This window comes from Rhipicephalus microplus, chromosome 4, assembly GCF_043290135.1.
Source record: "Rhipicephalus microplus isolate Deutch F79 chromosome 4, USDA_Rmic, whole genome shotgun sequence".
NCBI lineage: Eukaryota > Metazoa > Arthropoda > Arachnida > Ixodida > Ixodidae > Rhipicephalus > Rhipicephalus microplus.
The window spans coordinates 31,490,030-31,509,997 of NC_134703.1; the positions used below are offsets into that span (position 1 = coordinate 31,490,030).

The window sequence follows — 19,968 nt, forward strand, 5'->3', positions numbered from 1 at the left end:
CGAGGCTGAATTGCAGGTGTAGTACAACAGTGCAAAACATGTGTTGCATGCCGGTGGGTAGTTCTGCTTACGAAAAAACAAGCAGGAGCCCTTTTGCTCAGCAAGTAACATAGAGCAGTGTGAGCAATCGAAGTGGGCTCTACGGATAGGTGTACTATATAGTAATCCGCATGCAGCGCCCCTGTAAAAGTGGTTTTGCTGCAGTAGAGGAGTACTATGCTGTGAATGCACGCTTACAGGGGCAATTCGCATTTACTCGAAGCTTCATTTTAAAGGGGCACTAAAGGCAAAGGACAGTTTTATGTCAGAGTGAAAGCTCAATGAATGGCAACATCTAAAATGGCAATAGATTCAACAGTAGTGCCTTACTCACCAAGACACTAAGATAAATGTATCGCACGACGTGCGCCATGAGTGGGAAGTTTGAGAAATGATCCCGATGACGTGAGAGTTCTGATTACAATTACTCATTAGTAATCGGACTAGCTGCCACAAAAAATGAACTTTCCGTGCATCAACAGATGTAATAAAATTCTGCTTCTTCGTTCCTGTTTGATTTATAGAAAAAAGAATTGCCTAGCGTTACTATGGGGAATGGTGCAAATGATTCAAAAGTTCAGTTTTTGGCTGGTCAGGCTAAATAGGTGGTGCCATCTAGTGGGGCCCAGTTGAATCAAGTAGGCAGAATTATGGCCTCCGAGATTGCAGAAAATTGTTCAAGGGCCATTGTTGCTACTGTGGCTCCCGCTACTTTTGCTCTGCTGGTACTGGTGTTCGTGACCATGCAGTAAAAGCGGGCAACGTTGGGCATGGTAAGAGTGACGCCTGGAAAACTGCTTTCAGGCATGGGTAATTTCAAGTGTGCTAATGCGGCTCAGAGCATTAAAACATAATTTTATTTCAATATAAACACTTCCTTGGCACAAAACCAGCATGACAAAGTTTCTGGACCTCTACTTCAACAATCAACATGGACTTAATATTTGTCTTTAGTTTCCCTTTAAAGTTAAATGAAGATATTAACCCCACATTTATTTATTTTTGAAGTTTAAAAACTTGTTATAGTGGCTTACATGCTCTAAGTATAGTAAAGTTTAAACGTACAATATTTTACAGGTTATCGCTTACATAATACCCAAAGTCAAATCCTGAGACTATTTGAATTTTCTTCCATTTCCTTTGTACCAAAAGGAATGACATTTTCTCATGCCTTGTTTCAATTAAAAACAATAGTGTGCAGGTTAGTTGGGTCATGACAAATATGCTAATTTATTCTTTATAATATGTGACATATACTATTCAAATTTGGTTAAAGATTAATCAAACCACTTTCATGCGGGTCCTTGAAACCCTTGAAAACTTTTGAATTTGAAAAGTTTGTTTTCAAGACCTTGAGTGTGCTGGAATTTTCAGAAGTCCTTGAAAAATGTTGAAATCCTTTTTTTTTATTTTTAATAAACGTTTTCACACATTTTAACAGACCATTATTTGTGATGCCGTAAATGTAGCAGATGGCATATGTAATGTGCCTATCACGAAAAAAAATTAACATCTGTCGCTTCTGTGAGGAACCAACTCCATGCATTTTTAATAACAATATTATCTGGGGCTTTATGCCCCCAATACCAACAGATGAGAAACACCATATTGGAAGGCTCCGGAAATTTTGATTATCTGGTATTCTTTAACATGCACTGACATCACACACTACATGTGCCTCTATGATTTCGCCTCCATCGAAATGTGACTGGCACGGCCGGGATCGAGCCCACAATCATCGGGTCTTCAGCTGAGCACCGTAATGGCTGCCCCACCGCGGCAGACAACTCTATGCATTTTTGTAAACCACAAAAGGCAGGAGTAGGAGGATTAGAGAAAGAAATGTTCCATTGAGGGGGGCGTCAAATGCTTACGAAAATGAAAAAGAAATTAGAAGTCGCTGTTTTGGAATTAGCAGCTACTGCAGACTCATATGCAGGAAAGGCAGAGGCAATTAGTGACCCGACGTGCATTATCAAGTCAAACAGCCTTAGGAAGGCTGCCAACACCAAGCACTAGGAGGTTGTGGACATTGATATGAAAATTCAGGAGAAGCAGCAAGGAGTAGCATAACTGTTCCTTAGCTTTTCCCATCTGAATAAAGCTTTGCATCTTGTTTCATACTAGAAGCGATTATATATGGGCCTCTAAAAACTATGATTGAAAGCTCTTCAGAAAGAAATGTCATTGAAGCCATGTTTCCAATGTTGGCCCCGGGGATGTTATCTTTTTTTGTTGAATTCTAGTTATTTCAAGCTTTCATTCTCCCCTGAGGATGTGTCGGTTGATTCTATAACAGACAAAGCGGCCCTTGAAAATTCACACATGTAGTCTTGATAGTCCTTAAAAACTCTTGAATTTCTGTCATATAAGTGAGCATAAACCCTGTCGAACCAAGTCACTCTTAGTTTTGAGTTCAATTCGAATCTAGAATTTACTCTTAGCAAAAGCCTTGAAATCACAAATACAATTTGCTGAGGATCCCCTAGCATATTCTTATTAGATGAGAACATGAAAATGTTTTCCAGTGCATGAATCCATGCAATAGAGAGTTGTCCTGTGGTAATAGTACTCTCTTTCACTTGCAGATCGAGCAGGTGTGCCTGCTGTCCTTGACAGAGCCCCTGTCGTCACTTTCACCAAGTTCGGAGTACCTTCTAAGAGCTGGCTGGACTCCTGACGGCTCTGCGTGAGTGCCTCTTGTCTAGGAATCATTGAAGAACTATATGTGACCCACTGTGGCCGTCTTTTGTCAAGGGCTTTCTGCTGCACGTGAATAACTTGATTAGTTGCTAGGAATGCTACATTCGACTCCAGATATACCTTCACAATTGCAGTAGACTCATTAAATGAAGCCTGAAGGGACCAGGCAAATGTGTTCCGTTTAACGGTACTTTCGTTTACTGAGAGATGACCACGGGGTAAAAATGCAAGCATGAAAGCAATCTTGTCAGAAGCACTTGTTCCATTTAAGCAGCCGTTTCTTTTACGAGATTTCTGCTACAGCAGACTCGCAATAATTCAAACTCTGATAATTCATACTTTTGGATAATTCAAACAAAAATCAATTATTTGGTTGGCTGTCTATTCTTTCAATGTATTTAAAAGCATCTTAATTCAAACTCTACCATTTGGTAATTCATATTTTTTGCAGTTTTATACCAGGAAATATTTGCTGTTTTTCTACTATTATAAAAAAATTTGCGTGCCGAAATAATCGTAAGTCTAAAAATGAAAAATAAGTGCCTCAGGCCTTCAAGGAAAAAGGCTCTACTAGTAAACAAATGTTGTAAATGAAGTGCACACATGGTAAACCATGATGCTTCTTGACTGGCATAGAGATAGCTTTGTGCTGAAGGCGCATATAGCAAAGAAGCAGTTGGCAATTCACGATGTATTTAAAAGCTTTGATCACTAATAAATGGCCAATAAACTTGTGGGCCTTACACCTCTGCTTTCAGTTCATTGGGTGCAGTTAAAGATTGAAAAATGCTTTAAAAATTTTAAGTGCGATAAAAATCAATGTGTGACCTTGCCTAGAGTGATATATCTGAAAACTTACGATTATTCAAACTTTTTGATAATGCAAACAAAATTCAGAGGTCCCTTTCAGTTTGAATGAAAGAGAGTCGACTAATAGAAGTGTTGCTTTCACTAATCACCACAGTGTGCTTGCGTTCTGTCTCTTTTCTCGTTAGTGCCACTGTGTGTTGCCCAGCACGTAGTTCTCATGTGAGGGCTTTTTCAGGGTGTGGGCTGAGCTTCTGGATCGTCCACAGCAGCGACTGCAGCTGCTGCTGTTCCCACTGAGTAGCTTCCAACCTGCTGAAGGATTGCAGCAGGCCTCTACACAGTCTCTGCTTCTCTGGCAGGAAAACTCGCAAGTCTGGATCAATGTGTGTATCACTGCTTTATGTTTTTCTCTTGGTTTACTTATAATAGTGTCTGCCTGCTTCAAAAATCGTGCCACTCTGACAATGAGCCACTTTGACAAAGAGGTGTGAAAAACAGACAATTTATAAAGGTCAGAGTATAACTATAATAATTCAAATATTCGTATGCTTTAAATAATTGAACTCGATTTGTTTCAAAATTAAATATTAAAAATTTTGAAGCATACGAAATGAATGAATAGGTGTATACTCGCGTAATCAACGCACTTTTTTTCTCAAAAAATTGGAGGAAAGTTGGAGGGTGCGTTTAATATGCGGGGCAAGTTTTATGAAACATTTTTCGGGAGGAGCAAGAAATTCGGTAAAGTTAGGTCGCTTAGCCTTTCGCATTCGACATATGGGTACACTGTTTGGAAATAGCTTCTTTGTTGCACTTGACTCATTTTCGATGGCTGATGTCGCTACCTTTTGCGAGCCATCCCCAAACCGCCCGCGCACTTCATAAACACGTTTTGCGGCTATCTTTTCTCACAAGTCCTTTAACCACAAGAGTGGTATCTGCTGTGATCTCAAGGGACGCCCAAAAGCATGCGCTATGACGCTACGACGCACTATGCCGACTTCGTGGCAACCGGGCACGACGATTGTGACGACTCCATTAACATTGTAGCAAGTAACCAACATTGCAGCAAGCTACCCCTGAAGCATCAAAACAAACCGTCGCTAACAAGATTAATGACAAAATAAGGCCGACGCCTCGCTTCTTCATGAGAAGTTCCTCTATGCGCGGATAACAAGAGAAACGAGAATCGGGGGGGGAGAAGATTGTTTTGGGACGACAAGCGCTTTTTTCTGGTTTTCCAGAAACCTGCGACACGATAGCGATGAATGACCCTTCGTGACAGCAGACTCTGTCGTCGTCGCTCGAAAATCGCGTGCCTGTGGTTGGGCAGTTTCGTGACCTTCACTCGCTGTGTGCTTATCAGCTGCGATGTCTCTACACTCGCACAGTTCGTGTGAACCCTGCTGTGGTGCACAGATAAGAGGGGGACGTGCCACGCACAGATAAAAAGAAAAACAATACGGCACGCGGCAATGGGCGGAGAAGGGAGGGAGCGAGCCGAGTTATGTCTGCAAAATAATAATAAACGGAAGAGATCTAACGTGTGAGAAGGTGAGAAGGCACCAGGTATCGGTTAGCAGGACTGCAGCGGATGAATGTAGGGGTGCTTTTATTATGCAGGGGAAAAAACAACAAATCTCAATTTTAGTGACGGAAGTTGGGGTTGTGTTTAATGCGAGTGTGCTCATTATGCGAGTAAATACAATATACCGTATTTACTCGCATAATAGGCGCACTTTTTTTTTTTTCAGAAAATCCGGCTCGAAGTTAGGGGTGCGCCAATTACGCGGGGTAAAATTTTCGAAAATTTTTTCAACTCGGTTCTCGCGCTTTAAATCTGCACACTTGTCAAGTAAAAGGCGACTTTATCGTTTACCAATTAATTCAGCATAAAACAAACATACCTACGTACCTTTTAATGAACAAGCGAGAGCCGTCAACTGCACACACACACGTAAAATTTATTTACACAAAAGTCGTAGCTGTTCCTCCTTTTCCCTATTCGGAGTCCGAGTCGGAGATCACACATTCATCCTCGCCGAGCGGGGATTCGTTTTCGGTGTCCGAATCATCCGCACCCCACAACATGTCATCCTCACTCGCATCCAGTGCGTTCGAGATACCCGTCTTCTTGAAGCTTTTCCTGACGACTTCGTCGGAGATCGCCTGCCACGCTTCCACGATCCAAGCGCACAGCATTTCTACAGGCGGCCTCTTAATCTGACCACCTGTAGTCAGCTGATGTTGTCCTCCAGCCATCCAGGTGGTGTACAGCCTTCGAACATTGTCCTTGAAAGGTTTATTTAAGGACTCGTCCAAAGGCTGCAGTATCGATGTGAGGCCGCCCGGAATCACTGCCAGATCTGTGCGCAGCTCCTTTAGCTCATCTCGTACGCGGTCTACTACGTGCCCACGAAAACTGTCCAGGACAAGCATGGACGGCAACAACAGACCACCCGGCCGCCGACCCCAGACTGTTTTCACCCAATCCACCATGAGTTCCGCGCTCATCCAGCCTTTTTCCTGGACTCTGACGTAGATGCCTTGAGGGAATTTTGCCTTTGGGAGCGTTTTACGTTTAAAAATAACGTAAGGCGGTAGCTTACGCCCATCCGCTGCCACCGCCAGCATTACGGTGCATCGTTGTTTATCAGCGCCAGACGTTCTGATGATGACGCTCCGTGCACCTTTCTCCTCCACTGTCGTGTTCCACGGCATATCAAAGCAAAGGGGGGTCTGATCAGCGTTGCCGATCTGGGACAAAATGAAGTCTTTCTGCTGTCGGAGCTTTATAACAAAACTGTGGAAGTCCACCACTTTGTCCTCATATGCTGCGGGCAAGCGCTGGCACAAGGTGGTCCGCCTTCGCAGTGCGAGGCCATGGCGCCGCATGAAACGAGTTGTCCATCCGGAGCTGGCTTTGAACTCTTTTGCTTCGATGACTTGCGCTCGGGCTATTCTACATGCCTCAGTCTGCACAATATCCAACGACACAGCACAGCCGTCTTGTCGTAGCTCCCATATATGCCGGACCAGTTGCTCTTCGACGTTCGGATACCTGCCGGTCTTGGCACCGCGGAAAGCCCGCCGTGTCTTCTTCATCGCCTTAAGTTTTTCTTCTTTGTCCCTCCAGTACCGAATACTGGTTTCTCCAACGCCGAAATGCCTGCTTGCAGCCCGGTTGCCGTGCTCCAGCCCGTACTGCACTGCCTTCAGTTTAAACCCAGCCGTGTAGCTCGCGTACTTCCCCATGGTGGAACCAAAGTTCAATACACGACCACAACATACGCACACCGCTTGCAAAATGGCGTTTCTTTCTTTTTCTCTGATGGCGGTGATGGCGATCGAGCCCCCGGCGTTGTACACGTGACCTCCAAAAAGCGCGGCGATTTGGGGGGTATCAGTAATTGATGGAACAGCCGTTTTTTTTTCGCTCATGGACGCTTTTTTTTTTTTCAAGTTTTATTTCGACAAACACGTTAATTAGGTCGTTGCACTTCGAATTTTTTTATTTGCTCGTCGATTTGCCTTCTTTTTTTCTTCAGGGTACAAGGACCGCGTTCCAACTGTACCGCTGAGGGGTAGAATCGCTTCTGATCACGGCCAAGTTCGGGGTGCGGCTGTTATGTGCGGAATTTAAAAAAAAAATCGAGTTTTCCGCGACCAAACTAGGGGTGCGCCTATTATGCGAGTGCGCCGATTATGCGAGTAAATACGGTATTAGTCTGCATGTAACCTTTTGTAAATGTGGCTTCACTGCGGTGAAAAGGTGCTAAGCTGTAAAAATACCTGTCCAGTGAAAATCCTCACTGCCGCGCAACTCCACTTCGAGGTTTAATGAACATAGTCGTGCAATTGCATTTGTGTTTTCTATTAAAGAAATGAAATTTAAAAACTGTTCCTTCATTTTAGATAGGAAGCTACTGGAAGAGGATGCAGTGCAGACTAGTGAGGTATTTGTGTTTCTTGAAAGGAGCCCTGCTACACTTTTTTAGCATGGTCGGAAAAGGCTGCTAATGGGTACACAAGACTCTGGAGAACATGCCCAGTGCATTATAGCACAGCACAAGGACTGGGCTTTACAATTATTTTATCAAATCAGCTAGAAATTGTTCTCTATTCTTTCTACAAATCATGCCATATACCAAAATGACCGTGTCATGTACCCAAATTTACGGCTATTGGCTGATTTGAGCAACATGGGCCGCACCAATCTCGTGGTTATTGCAGAATTCTGCCACATGGCCCCCCGTGGGTTCGCGATTGCACTGGAAGTCTGAAGAAAAAGAAAAAGTGCTCAAAATGACTATGCGTGCATGATGTCACTTTTTTTTTCCTGTGTCATCCCTCTAAGCTTCGCTTCCAGTGCGTTCGTTGGGGCAAAAGAAGAGAGTGCACAATTATCACAGCATGTGAAAAATATTTGCTCATACTTAATTGATTCTAAAAAATTTTGCCATGATCAATTCATGAGGAAATAAACTCTTTTATGAAGCAATGCAATGGGGATTGGAAAAGTGTTGCAGGGCCCCTTTAACTTTATAGAGGCCCAGTAACACTTTTACAGGTAGCCATAAAATGGATTCACTAAAGGAACTTATTGCCTCACGATTGCAGTCACAAAAATTTGCAGAATCTGTCCAGTACAAGAAGAGTTACACAAAGATTTGTCACATGCTGCAATTTCATTTGCTTTTCCCTCTGCTGGAAGCTAATTGAGGAGGGGTGGCATGTGGAAAGAAAATAATGCACGTGCATCTCGTGACCTTGAGCACTTTCTCTCTCTCTCTCTCTTTTTTTGAATACACAGCTTTTCTGTACGATGACACTCACATGCGTGGCCAAGTAGTGGCCTCTCGTGGAGGCCTTAGTAACGACCAAGTGCGCCACGCTCAAATAAGCCAATGGCTGATGCAGGGGCTGTGACGAATCATTTTTGAGCTTGTAGCTGCTGAGGGAAGAGAAAGCAATATTTAGCTGACTGAGAATTTATTGTGAATTCCAGGCCGTGTGCTGTGCTCTAGCATTTGGCTCGTATGTTGTCAGGAGCCGATCGGCAGCATTTTCTGACCATGCTCAAAAAGTATTACTGGGCCCCTTTATGACAGAGTGCTGTTCAGACACGAGCACACACTGGGCTAATGGAAGGACGAGAAAGACAAAGGGTCAAAATAAGAAAAGTCGGCCCAGTAAAAAGTGTTGTCGTTTTCTCAGTACAGTCGGGCAGTTTTGAAGCTTAGCCATAATGCAGAAGTGAATCGTAATTTTTATTAAATAATTTCAGAACAAATTTGTATAGAATATGTCACGTATAAAAAACAATGCACATGTTGTCATAACCTTACTAACCTGCAAAATATTTTTAAAAAATTGAGACAAAACGTACAAATTTTCTTTTTTGTTGTTCAAAGGAAGTGGAAACAACTTTCAGTAGTGGCAGGATTTGACTTTCGATACAATGCCTGTAAAATATGGTACATTTTAAAATTTACTATATTTAGAGCATGTAAGCTGGTATATAACAAGCTGTTAAACACAAATAATGAGGTATCGATGAAAGTGTACTTTGCTCATTTAGAGGTAGACTGGTCCTTGGGGACCAAAAAGTGACAAAAAAATTCATTTTTTCAGGATTTTATTTTAGAGCCTATGCGTCGCACACTGGCAAAACAAAAATATTTGTGAATAGTACATTTTATGGAGAGCTTGATAAAATCAATTTATGCTTCCTATTGATGGTCGTATTTTGTAAAAAAAATATATCAAAAACACTACAATTTGCTCAGTTTTTTGTATGCCGAAAAAAGTGAAGATTTTGAGTCTATCATAAGAAACTGCCTTATAATACAAGCATGTTGCTCTAAAAATGCAAAAAATCAAGTATTAGAAGAATGTACAAAATTAAATTTATATGGAATTTTTTTATTACCTGGTTTTCCACAATTTCATGAATGTTAAATGGTTGTCAGGGGCGCAAAAAATTTTTGCCGCTCAGAAATCTTGGAGAAAATACTTTAGAACTAATGTCTATATGTATGCATTTCTCTCACACTATTTGATAAATATTGTTTTTTGGCTAGTGCTGGTTGGGATAGTTGGTGTGGAATGACCCATTAAGCACTTTTTTTTTTCTATTGTGGCCTTAAACAATGCGGAGTAAACCTAAGTTATCCCAGGAACAAGGCGAGTTACAGTAAAAGTAATTACAAATTTGAAAGCCGCAGAAAGTACTGTATGTGCCTGTGCAGTTTGATCTAGGTCATTGAGGAAATAAACAAAAAAATGTCTAAGATGAATCCGCCTCCTTAAAGGTAGCACTCGCATAATTTGGCATCCTTGTGGCCTTCTCTTTGTTGCTAGGAAAAGCTGTCGGCAAATATATTAAGGCCTGCATTGGTCCTGCAGGTGCACGATGTGCTGATCTTCCTGCGGCCAGAGTCCCCCCAGGAGCTGCGCCTTCTGTGGGCCAGTGAGGAGTCTGGCTTCCGGCATCTTTACCTCCTGAGGCTACGCACAGATGGCCAGGCTCCCTGCACAGCCCTTCCGTTGCCATCAGGACACGGTGAGCATTGGCGCCTTTCTGCAAACTCTTAAAGGGGCCCTGCAACACTTTTTCAGCATGGTCAGAAAACGCTGCCAATCGGCAGTAGAGGCTCCCGACAACATGCGAGCCAAATATTATAGCACACGTGGCCTGGAATTCACAAAAAATTATCAGTCGGCTCAAAATTGCTTTCTCTTCTCTTGACAAATCACATTATATACCCAAAAATCACACGTCAACGTCATCTATCAGCCATTGGCTGATTTGAACATGGTGCGCTCAATCGTTACAGAGATCGCCGCGGGAGGCCACTACTTGTCCACGCGTGCGCGCGATCACACGGAAAAGCCGCGCATTTGAAGAAAGAAGAAAAGAAAGTGCTCAAGGTCGCAAAGTGCGCGTGAGGGTTTCCTTTGGCCCTGCCATCCCTGCCTGCTTAGCTTCCAGCGCTTTCCTCGGGACGAGAAAAGAGAAAATGCAACTGCATTGTGCGACAGACCTTTGTAACTCTACTCCCACTGGAAGGATTCTTAAAATTTTTGCGGTGTTGAATTCGTGAGGCAATAAGCTCTTTCAGTGAATCTATTTCATGGTTACTTGAAAAAGTGTTTCAGGGCCCCTTTAATGCGCTTTGCTTAGTGCCTTTTTAACATGAATTACTGGATCCATTGAGCTTGCCATCTGGCCTTGGCAAACATTTGTTTTTCTGCGACATCACAGGATCCTCAGTAGAAAGCTACCAGTTAGCTTTGCAGTGATTAACTCAGACTTAAAGATAGAATTTTATATTTGCAAGCACAATGATCATGCAGTAAAACCTCATTTGTTCGAATTTTGGGAATAGAAAAAAAAAAAATGTTAAAATTAACCACATTCTTAAGACCACATACCACATTGTTGAGAGTATCAAGAAAACAGTAAACGTGTGTGCTAAAATTCACTTTATTTTCTGCATGAGTACATAAGTCCTGTTCTTATTTTGCTTGAGAAGAGTTTAAAAGTCTCAGTTCTTGCGATCCTGCGACTTTACAATCAACCGCATTGCATGGCTTTCTTGTTTTAAATGAAGTTAAATCTAAAACTCTGCACCTTTTCTTTATTGCGTACGGCTTCCGAAGGCATTACCTGCCGCACATGTTGGTAACTTTTCTTTCACTAGCAGTATGGTCAGCAGCAGATCATGAGTTCATGACGATGTTATAGGTGAGTTTTATGCAAGCATGTGAGCTTTTATGCAGGGGAGTGAAATGCAACGAAAAGGTTCATCTTCATCCACCATGTTCAAGTGTTGTGGCTTTACAATCCCATTGCACACGGCATTGTGTGTAGCCGGGGAAAGACTGTGGGGGAAAGCAAAACGTTGGGGGTGCTTGAACTTCGCTTTCAAAAGTATCATTTGACAGCTTAATTGGGCATCGCTCTTGCCACGCCTCACTTCGCTGTGCACACCTCAGCCGTATCATGAAAAAAAGAACTACCGTATACTCAAAACTTGATACAACGAACCAGGATACAGTAAAACCTCTTTAATACGTATTTGCCAGGTACGGCGGCTTAACTACCCACTAAATGCACTGTGCATTAACCATCAGATACAAATTTGCATCTGCCGACATGCACCATTGCTGCAAACAAAGGAAGAAACTCAGTGGCACGAGAAATATCGCCTAAAGTGTCCACCTCAAAGGCATTTCTTTCTTTTTTTCGCCAAAGTGCAGAAAAGTTGACTCTCGCACAACCGCCCAATATCACGCGGTGCCGACGCTGATGAGCATTTCGAAACTACTGCAGGGTCAGGGATACGCAGCGTGGTACAGCGACAGAACAGACACAATCGGGTGTCTGTAACACAGTTGTTCCTTGGTCTGCTTTGAAGTGACAACTGACACAGTTTTCTTTTTTGAAACACGGTACGTTTTCAAAGAGCTAAATGGTTTATTGCATGGCTAGTTGCGTGTAGCGCTTTGCTCACTCGGCGCACACCGTGACTGCCGATCCGCTTGCTGTAGAGTACGCCTTGTCTGCATCAGGCCATGCACAGATTCGGCGAGTAGCGTGCTGGGTTAACGTGGTGACGAAAAGATTTTTGCAAGCAATGCCCTCTCCATGCAGGGTTCCCAGATGTAGTGAGGCTCAAACCACCAAATTAGACTTCGAGATAGGCCAAACATAGCCCAATGCCTAAATGCGTAGCCCAATGCGTACTCCAAAAAAAGCCCCCATTAGTTTTTATCAACATTTTTTTTGTGCTTTTTTGATTAATTTTCTGCAAAGCGATATGCCTGTAGGAAGACATGCAGCGTTTGGTTTCTTACATATTTTATTTATCTCTGCTCTGGCATGGACGTCCACAAATGCTGTCGTTCTTGCTGGCGTCCTCTTCTCTCGTGCTGGCTCGAACACGTGGAGCAGCTGCGGCACAACTTCTTTGTCTTCTTCGAGATGCTGACGGCTTGCCATAGGGCCCCCCCTCTAGCGACGTAGCCCGTGCGCGAAGGAGCGAACCCTTTGAGCAGGTTGTAGGTTCTACTGTTGTGAAGCGCATTCGTCTGGTTCTTGCGGATGGCTTGTAGTCTTAGAGGACGGCGTCAGTGTCGAGGAAAGCGGGCTTTATGCGGTCAATGGAGACACTGTCTTCGCGTCTATTAAGCAGCAGAAAGAAATGCTTTGGTCAACGCTTGATGACCTTAAAGGGTTCGTCGTAAGGAGGTTGCAGTGGTGGTCTGATTGCGTCATGTCGTACGAAGACGTGGGTGCAGTTGCGGAGCGCATGACTGACGAAACTTGGGCGTGAGTGTTGACGTGCAGGAATAAATGACATATCTCTCATGGCATTACTGAGACGACTGGCATAATCAGCTACGTCCAATGGTGATACCGGTGGCATGTTAAAAAACTGTCCAGGAAGCCTTATGGTAGTGCCAAATATGAGCTCAGCTGAAGAGCAGGTACGTATCGTGCTGCGCAGGGCGAGGAGGACGAGTGGTAGACGCTCCGTCCTGGGTATCAATGATTGGGGGGCCATGAGCGAAGCTTTGAGTTGGCATTGAAATCGCTCCACCATGCCATTCGACATCGGGTGGTAGGCCGTCGTCTTGATGTGGTTGATACCAAGCATTCGGGACAAGTTGCCGAAGAGTGCGGAGTCGAATTGACGACCAGCATCCATTGTGATGGTCTTCGGAACTCCGTAGCAGCTTATCCACACGGCGATGATTCCACGGGCGACTGACTCGGCTGTGATGTAGGTGAGGGGTAGTGGCTCAGGCCACAGCGTGAATCGGTCTACGCAAGTTAGCATATACCGGCTGTTTTGCGATGGGGGCAAAGGGCCTACGAGGTCCAGGTGCACGTGACTAAACCGCGAGTCAGGAGGCGTGAAGGTACCCAGTGGGCTGACCGTGTTGCGCTGGACTTTGGTTAGCTGGCACTTGAGACAAGCACGTGTCCAGCGGCGGACGTCGATGTTCATTCTAGGCCATAGATATCGCCCTGTGATGAGGCGTTGATGAGGCTGAGTCGCACGTATACCGGGGTGTGACAAGGAATGCAAGGCGTTGAAGACTCTGCGGCGAAATAGTGCTGGAACGTAAGGGTGAGGACAACCGGTAGAGATGTCGTAAACGAGGGAAATCTAGCATTCTGGAAGTTGGACATCTTCAAACTTGAGGAAATTTTCTTGGAGTCGCAACACCTGAAGTTCGCTGCCGTCCTGTTGTGCAGTAGCCATAGCTGCAAAATCGACTGGTGGGTGCTCATCTATAGTTGCGTTGATTTCTAATCGGGAAAGTGCGTCAGCAACGGGGTTGTCTTTGCCACTGATGTGCCAGATATCACTCGTGAACTCCGATATGTAGGCAAGCTGGCGGATCTCACGTGGGGTGTGGGCAGAGTTGGTAGCAGTCGATTGACACGTAAGCGGCTTGTGATTGACACGTAAGCGGCTTATATTGCAATCCGCGTCATACTTTCATTGTGCTGATACGCTTTGTAACGCGTGAATTATTTTGTGTGATCTGTAAAACGTCACGAATTACCCCCCTTACTCAATGCCCTGTAGAGGGCCTGTAAGGATTTTTCAATAAATAAATAAATAAATAAATAAATCAGTGAGGATATGGAACTGCCGACCTTCTAGGAAGTGTCGAAAGTGCTTGACAGCCAAATAGGCTGTGAACAGTTCGCGACCGATTGTGCTATAACGACGCTCGGTCTATGAGAGCTTCCGTGAGAAGAAAGCGACCGGCTGCCAAACTCTGTCAACCAACTGCTGCAAGACTACTCCTGTGGCGATGTCTGAGGCGTCCACTGTGAGTAACGTGGTGGCGTCGCTCTCTGGATGCGCGAGGAGCGTTGCGTAGCCAGAGCTTCCTTGATGGAATTGAAAGCTGTTTCTGCATCGCCCGTCCAGGAGATGGAAGCGTTGGGCTTCGTTTGACCAGACAGAAGTGCATGGAGTGGTTGCAAGATGGCAGCGCAGTGAGGAATAAACCGCCGGTAATAGTTGGCAAGCCCGAGGAATTCACGTAGTTTTGTCGTATTTGTTGGTCATGGAAACTGCAATATAGCTTCAACATGCGCGGCCGGTGAAGAGATCCCACGCGAATCCACGTGATGGCCAAGAAAGTTCAGTGAGGAAACGCTGAACTCGCTTTTTGGTTCATTGAGGACTAGTCCACATTTGTGGAGTCGTGTGAAAACCTGACGCAGGTGAAGTTCGTGATCTTCTGCAGTGGCGCTGAAGACAGTGGCGCTGAAGACTTTTCACACAGTCACTTTGCATTGAAAGCGCACTGATGCTTGCTGAGATAGTGTGCGCACATGCCAGCGATCGCGACCACGCTCTTCTTGATCAAAGTTCACTGTTCCTACTCAAGCGAGAGCCCTTCTTCTTCCCCCACCCGCGTTTTATCATCATACTTGATCAAGACGGGTGGTTTCCTTTATGTGTAAGCATTCGACGACAGTTCTTACACGCGGTGGGGTAGGGTAGGGTTATTGTATGCACCCTCCAGGTGATATAGATGGGCAAGCTCATTTGATCTCTGCTTCAGCAGCCCTCGAACGCCTTTACCAGCTCGTAAAAGTTACGGTGTACGGGGGAATGTTATTAATTTAGACTTGTTACAGAACATGGCGGCGATGGCAGAAACCTGCCGAGTGTCCATATAATTGCTATCGTAATAGTAATGCAGTTTTTGTCGCTGAATAAATGTTTTGGGTTCTCTCTGCCTTCAGTTTCCCTTTTGTTTAATTTGTTTGATTATTTTTCGAGCTTCCGTACTGAACTTACATGTAACAAAATCCTCTTTATAACAAATTTTTCCTGGAATTTCACAATTTCGTTATGTCTAGGTTTAACTGTATATTTGTATTCTTTCCAGGTTCTGATCGCCTGGTGTCGAAGACCCAGCTTACCTCTGGGGAGTGGGAGGTGTCTGAGAAAGATGTGAGTGCCATTTATTTTAGTGCCACGGCCTCTGTTCTGTCCTAAATATCTAAGTTTCAAATTTATAGGGGCCCTGCTAATGAACTTTTTTTGTACTTGTAGAAATAGTGTGAGTAAATCAGATGTGCTTCTGATGAAGCTGACGTAGTGTCACTGGAACAATGAAAATAGAAGAGTGTGACATGCACCTCAATAATTGTGAATATGACTGGGAAATAAGTATTTTTACACCTTAATGTACATGCCTGGCAAGAATAATTACTTGTGCTTGTGACAAAGCAATAGCCTAGAGTTATCAGTTAAAATTTGAAATCTATGCTAAAATAATTCTGCCCATCTTCATATACGTATAGTTGAATCTGGGCAATACAAATCTGAGGGGGAGGAGGGTAATATTCTTATCACCAGAAATTTTTTATTATCGAAAATTTAGCAAAATCTGGTTTTGAACATATGCACAAAACATTTATTGCTTTCATAACAACTTGCAAATGTATTTCTTGGATGCCAACACAGCTGTCTGCCATGAATGTGCACATCAAAGCTTCGCTTGAGTCCACCTGGAAACTAAGTGTGCTGAAGCCCGCTCCACGATAGTTTTGAGAAAACGACTGGGGATGCCGATGTGCTTCATGGCTTTTGATGACTTTATTGTCTTCATTCTGTGTCTGCATGAACTACTATGTACTTTTGAAGCTGTGTAGTCGTTATTGATGATTGTGCTGATAGTGACCGTTGTTTCGTGCACGGTGGTTGCGGCAAACAGTAATTTTGTTTTTATTAATTCTGTGTGCGCCGGCATTGCATATGCCTTCAGAACTAAGTCGTTGCTATCTATGATCCCACTTACCATGGCTTTGTCTATAACCGTTGTGGCAGGCAGCTTCACATAAACTAGGTGAGCATTGGATCCATGTGTACTTTTGAAATTTTATTGTTACCGTACATGATCACTTTGATAGTGACCGCGCGGGTTCGAATCCCGGCTGTGGCGGCTGCATTTCCGATGGAGGCGGAAATGTTGTAGGCCCGTGTGCTCAGATTTGGGTGCACGTTAAAGAACCCCAGGTGGTCGAAATTTCCGGAGCCCTCCACTACGGCGTCTCTCATAATCATATGATGGTTTTGGGACGTTAAGCCCCACATATCAATCAAATGAATCAATCAATTGATAGTGACCGTGACTTCGTTGGTAGTGGTTTCGGAAAATGATAACCACAGTTCCTGACTGCCTGCGCACTGACCATGTGCTTGCTTTCAAAGCTTTCAGAGCTCGCTTTTTCCGGTCGGGGCTCAACGGTTGCAGTACCCAAGTTGGTATCCCCTGTCATAATGCTTAAAAGTGTTTGAAACAGCAAAATTTTGCCCCATTAGATGCAATGAAATCAGGCTGGGCAATTCTTAAAATTCATATCAGGCTGAATTTATATCGGCTTGGATTCTCTCAACGAGATTCTACTGTATTCAAAGAAGCTATGCGAGGTTGAGAAATTGAAAGTAACATTGAAAGATTTGCCATCAGGCTGAATTTATATCAGCTTTAATTCTCTCAACAAGATTCTACTGTATTCAAAAAAGCTATGCGAAGTTGAGAAATTCAAAGTAACATTGAAAAAGATATGCCAAATTCGACCAAAATACATAGTGTAGGTGTGTATGTGTGTGTCTAAGCATTGCCTCCATACCTTTCTCTTCACTGTGAAGAAAAACTGTCTGTGACCATAACAGCATTAACTCCGTAACGCAGTACACAGAAGGGTGGTAGTCTACAGTGCGATTGCAGTATGTGTTGTAACATAAACATGCTTTCTCTGCAGATATGGGTGGACGAGAGCAGACGGCTAGTCTACTTTGTGGGACTCAAGGACACACCTTTGGAAAGGCACTTGTGAGTTCACTTCACTTTGTCACATCTGTGCCTGCCCTCTTCATTGTGCATCTGGGATGAAAGAAAGGGTCATGTTAGAAATGCAGTTTAACAAGTAACCAGGATTTGTCTGTAATAAAAGTTGTGGCCATAGTTATTTAAAACTGTGGTCACAACTAGTAACATATCATGTTTACTGAAATGTTCATGTGCTTCGAAAGGGAAGTGCACCTGTGTTTTGGAAGTTTCAAATATAACTGAACCTGAATCTAATCTTATCATATTTTTTGTAAAGTGAGCGATGGCACGCTCCTATATTGGTGATCACAAACAGCTCCAGACCTGCATCGACCACACAGCACAATCACCTCACCATCTGGAGCCACCCTCTAAGAGCCCGTTCTTAGGGTGCCTAGTGCAAGTAAAAAGCACAGGATGTAACTTTTTAATGTGCACATGTGTACTACAATACTGTCAGCTGTGTTTTCTGATGTAGAATGTGTGTTGCAAGGTAGCTGCTGTGCATCTGTAAGGCAATCTGAACCTGCGTAGCTGCACACTTTGTGGGTGCTGTGGCTGTTGACGATGAATTGTGGTAAAGCCCTTTGTAATGGGTAGGCAGCTGTAGAACATCCACTTGAAACACACGTCATATGGTGTGACTTGTGGTGCGATTCTGTGCTTCTGCCACACAGCTCAGTAATATCTCGTTAACTCGAAGTCGTAAAAACCAGGGAAAATTTTGAGATAAACGGACTTTCGAGATGAGTAAAGTTGTGCTAATCGCCGGGAAAAATGACCACTTTTCAGAAAAATCACTACTATCTACCGGCTCTTCAGTGGCAGTTGCTGATTTTCTCATGCAGGTTTAAATGAGAAAAAAATACATACAAGAGATTTTAACTGTCTGGGCTTTGCAGCACTGCCATTTTATTTAACAGAAAAAAACTTCAAGGAACGCAATATATAGGCTACCTTTTCTACGTTTACTTCTCACGTGGACAGTGCCGTGGTGGTCTAGTGGCTAAGGTACTCGGCTGCTGACACGCAGGTCGAGGGATCGAATCCCAGCTGCGGCGGCTGCATTTTCGATGGAGACGAAAATTCTGTAAGCCTGTGTGCTCAAATTTGGGTGCACGTTAAAGAACACCAGGTGGTCGAAATTTCTGGAGCCCTCCACTACTTGGTCTCTCATAATCATATGGTGATTTTGGGATGTTAAACCCCACATATCAATCAATCTATTGAATCTCATGTGGACAGTGAGGCAGTGGCTGTATTTTGTTGTTAATCTTGTTATGAATGGTTTGTTTTGATTCTTTGGTGGTAGCTTGCTGCAATATCAGTGGTGGCATCGCCGTCGTTCGGGGTTGCCACGAAGTTGGCAAAGTGCGTTGTAGCGTCGTAGTGCATGCTTCTGGGCGCCCCGTCGAGATCACTGCAGGTATCACTGTTACCGTTAAACGATTCCGAGAAAAGCCGCGAAACGCTTTTATGAAGTGTGCGGGTGGTGCAGGGACAGCCTGCAGAAGATAGCGCCATGAACCACCAAAGATGAGGGAAGTGCAACGAAGAAGCTGTTTCCAAACAGTGTACGCGTATGCGGAAGGCCAAGTGACTCAACTTTTTTTCAATGTTTTTCATTACCGCAATTTTTGATCATCCCAAAAAAGTTTTCATAAAATTTGCCCCACATAATAAACGCGCCCCCAACATTGGTCAGATATTTCGAGACTAAAGTGCGTTCATTATGCGAGTAAATGCGGTATTTATTTTTTTTTATTCTAAATTCTCTACAACAGTTGGCATTGATGAGCTACTTGCAGCACTATAATGTGTGCTTTGATTCGGTAGCACTGGCTGAGATTCCACAGAAAATTCTTGCGAGGTGTACACTCTTTTAAGGTTTCTTGAGGGCTCTAAGCTTGAATGCTCGTGATTGGGGAAACTGTAGCCTTTGCAGCAGGCGTTTTTTTGATGGTTCCACCTGGAGAGAGTGTTTAAGAGGCACTGTGTTGTAATGCTGCAGGTATGTGGTGGGCCTTGATGGACAACTACCTGTGTCGAGGCTGACAGAGCCAGGTTACTCCCACGGTGTCTTTGTTGATCAGGTAGGATATTATGCCTGAAACTCTAGCAGGATAATTTTCAGGCATATGGGATGGCGTCTCTCCAATTTTTAAAAATCGCATTGGAAAAGCTAACAATAAATTATGTATTTTGTGAATTGCATTGACAGCATTTATTATTTGAGTTTAGTTAAACAAAAGAGTGTCCTGCCAATGTTTCTCTTTCCTATAAAAATTTATCAACTGCCTATGCCCGAAACGATTATTGTTTATTTGTTAACACGATCAGTATGCGAGAGTACTTGTACTTGTTGTTTGATTACTTTTGATTAAATGTGGGGTTATACAATTTAATATTTGTGTGCCTTGTAACCATCTAGTACTTGTCATTTGTAAGGGTGTGACAAAGTCACAGCAATTCGTGGTGTGTTCCTCTTGACTGTACTGTCCGTTTTCTTGGTGCAGTTGTGTCTACGCAATGCTG

The 19,968-nt window shown here is 43.7% G+C and overlaps 1 protein-coding gene across 3 annotated transcripts in view; it reads left to right on the forward strand.

Moving 5' to 3' along the window:
* The window catches only part of LOC119171829 (dipeptidyl peptidase 9), a 51,169-nt gene that overhangs the window by 14,010 nt on the left and 17,191 nt on the right, over positions 1-19,968 (forward strand). For all 3 annotated transcript variants that reach the window (XM_037422682.2, XM_037422684.2, XM_037422683.2), the window contains exons 7-12: positions 2,628-2,728; positions 3,788-3,935; positions 9,961-10,117; positions 15,484-15,548; positions 17,366-17,436; positions 19,445-19,526. In XM_037422682.2, the coding sequence (XP_037278579.2) occupies positions 2,628-2,728; positions 3,788-3,935; positions 9,961-10,117; positions 15,484-15,548; positions 17,366-17,436; positions 19,445-19,526 (624 nt within the window). The remainder of the gene's footprint in view (positions 1-2,627; positions 2,729-3,787; positions 3,936-9,960; positions 10,118-15,483; positions 15,549-17,365; positions 17,437-19,444; positions 19,527-19,968) is intronic.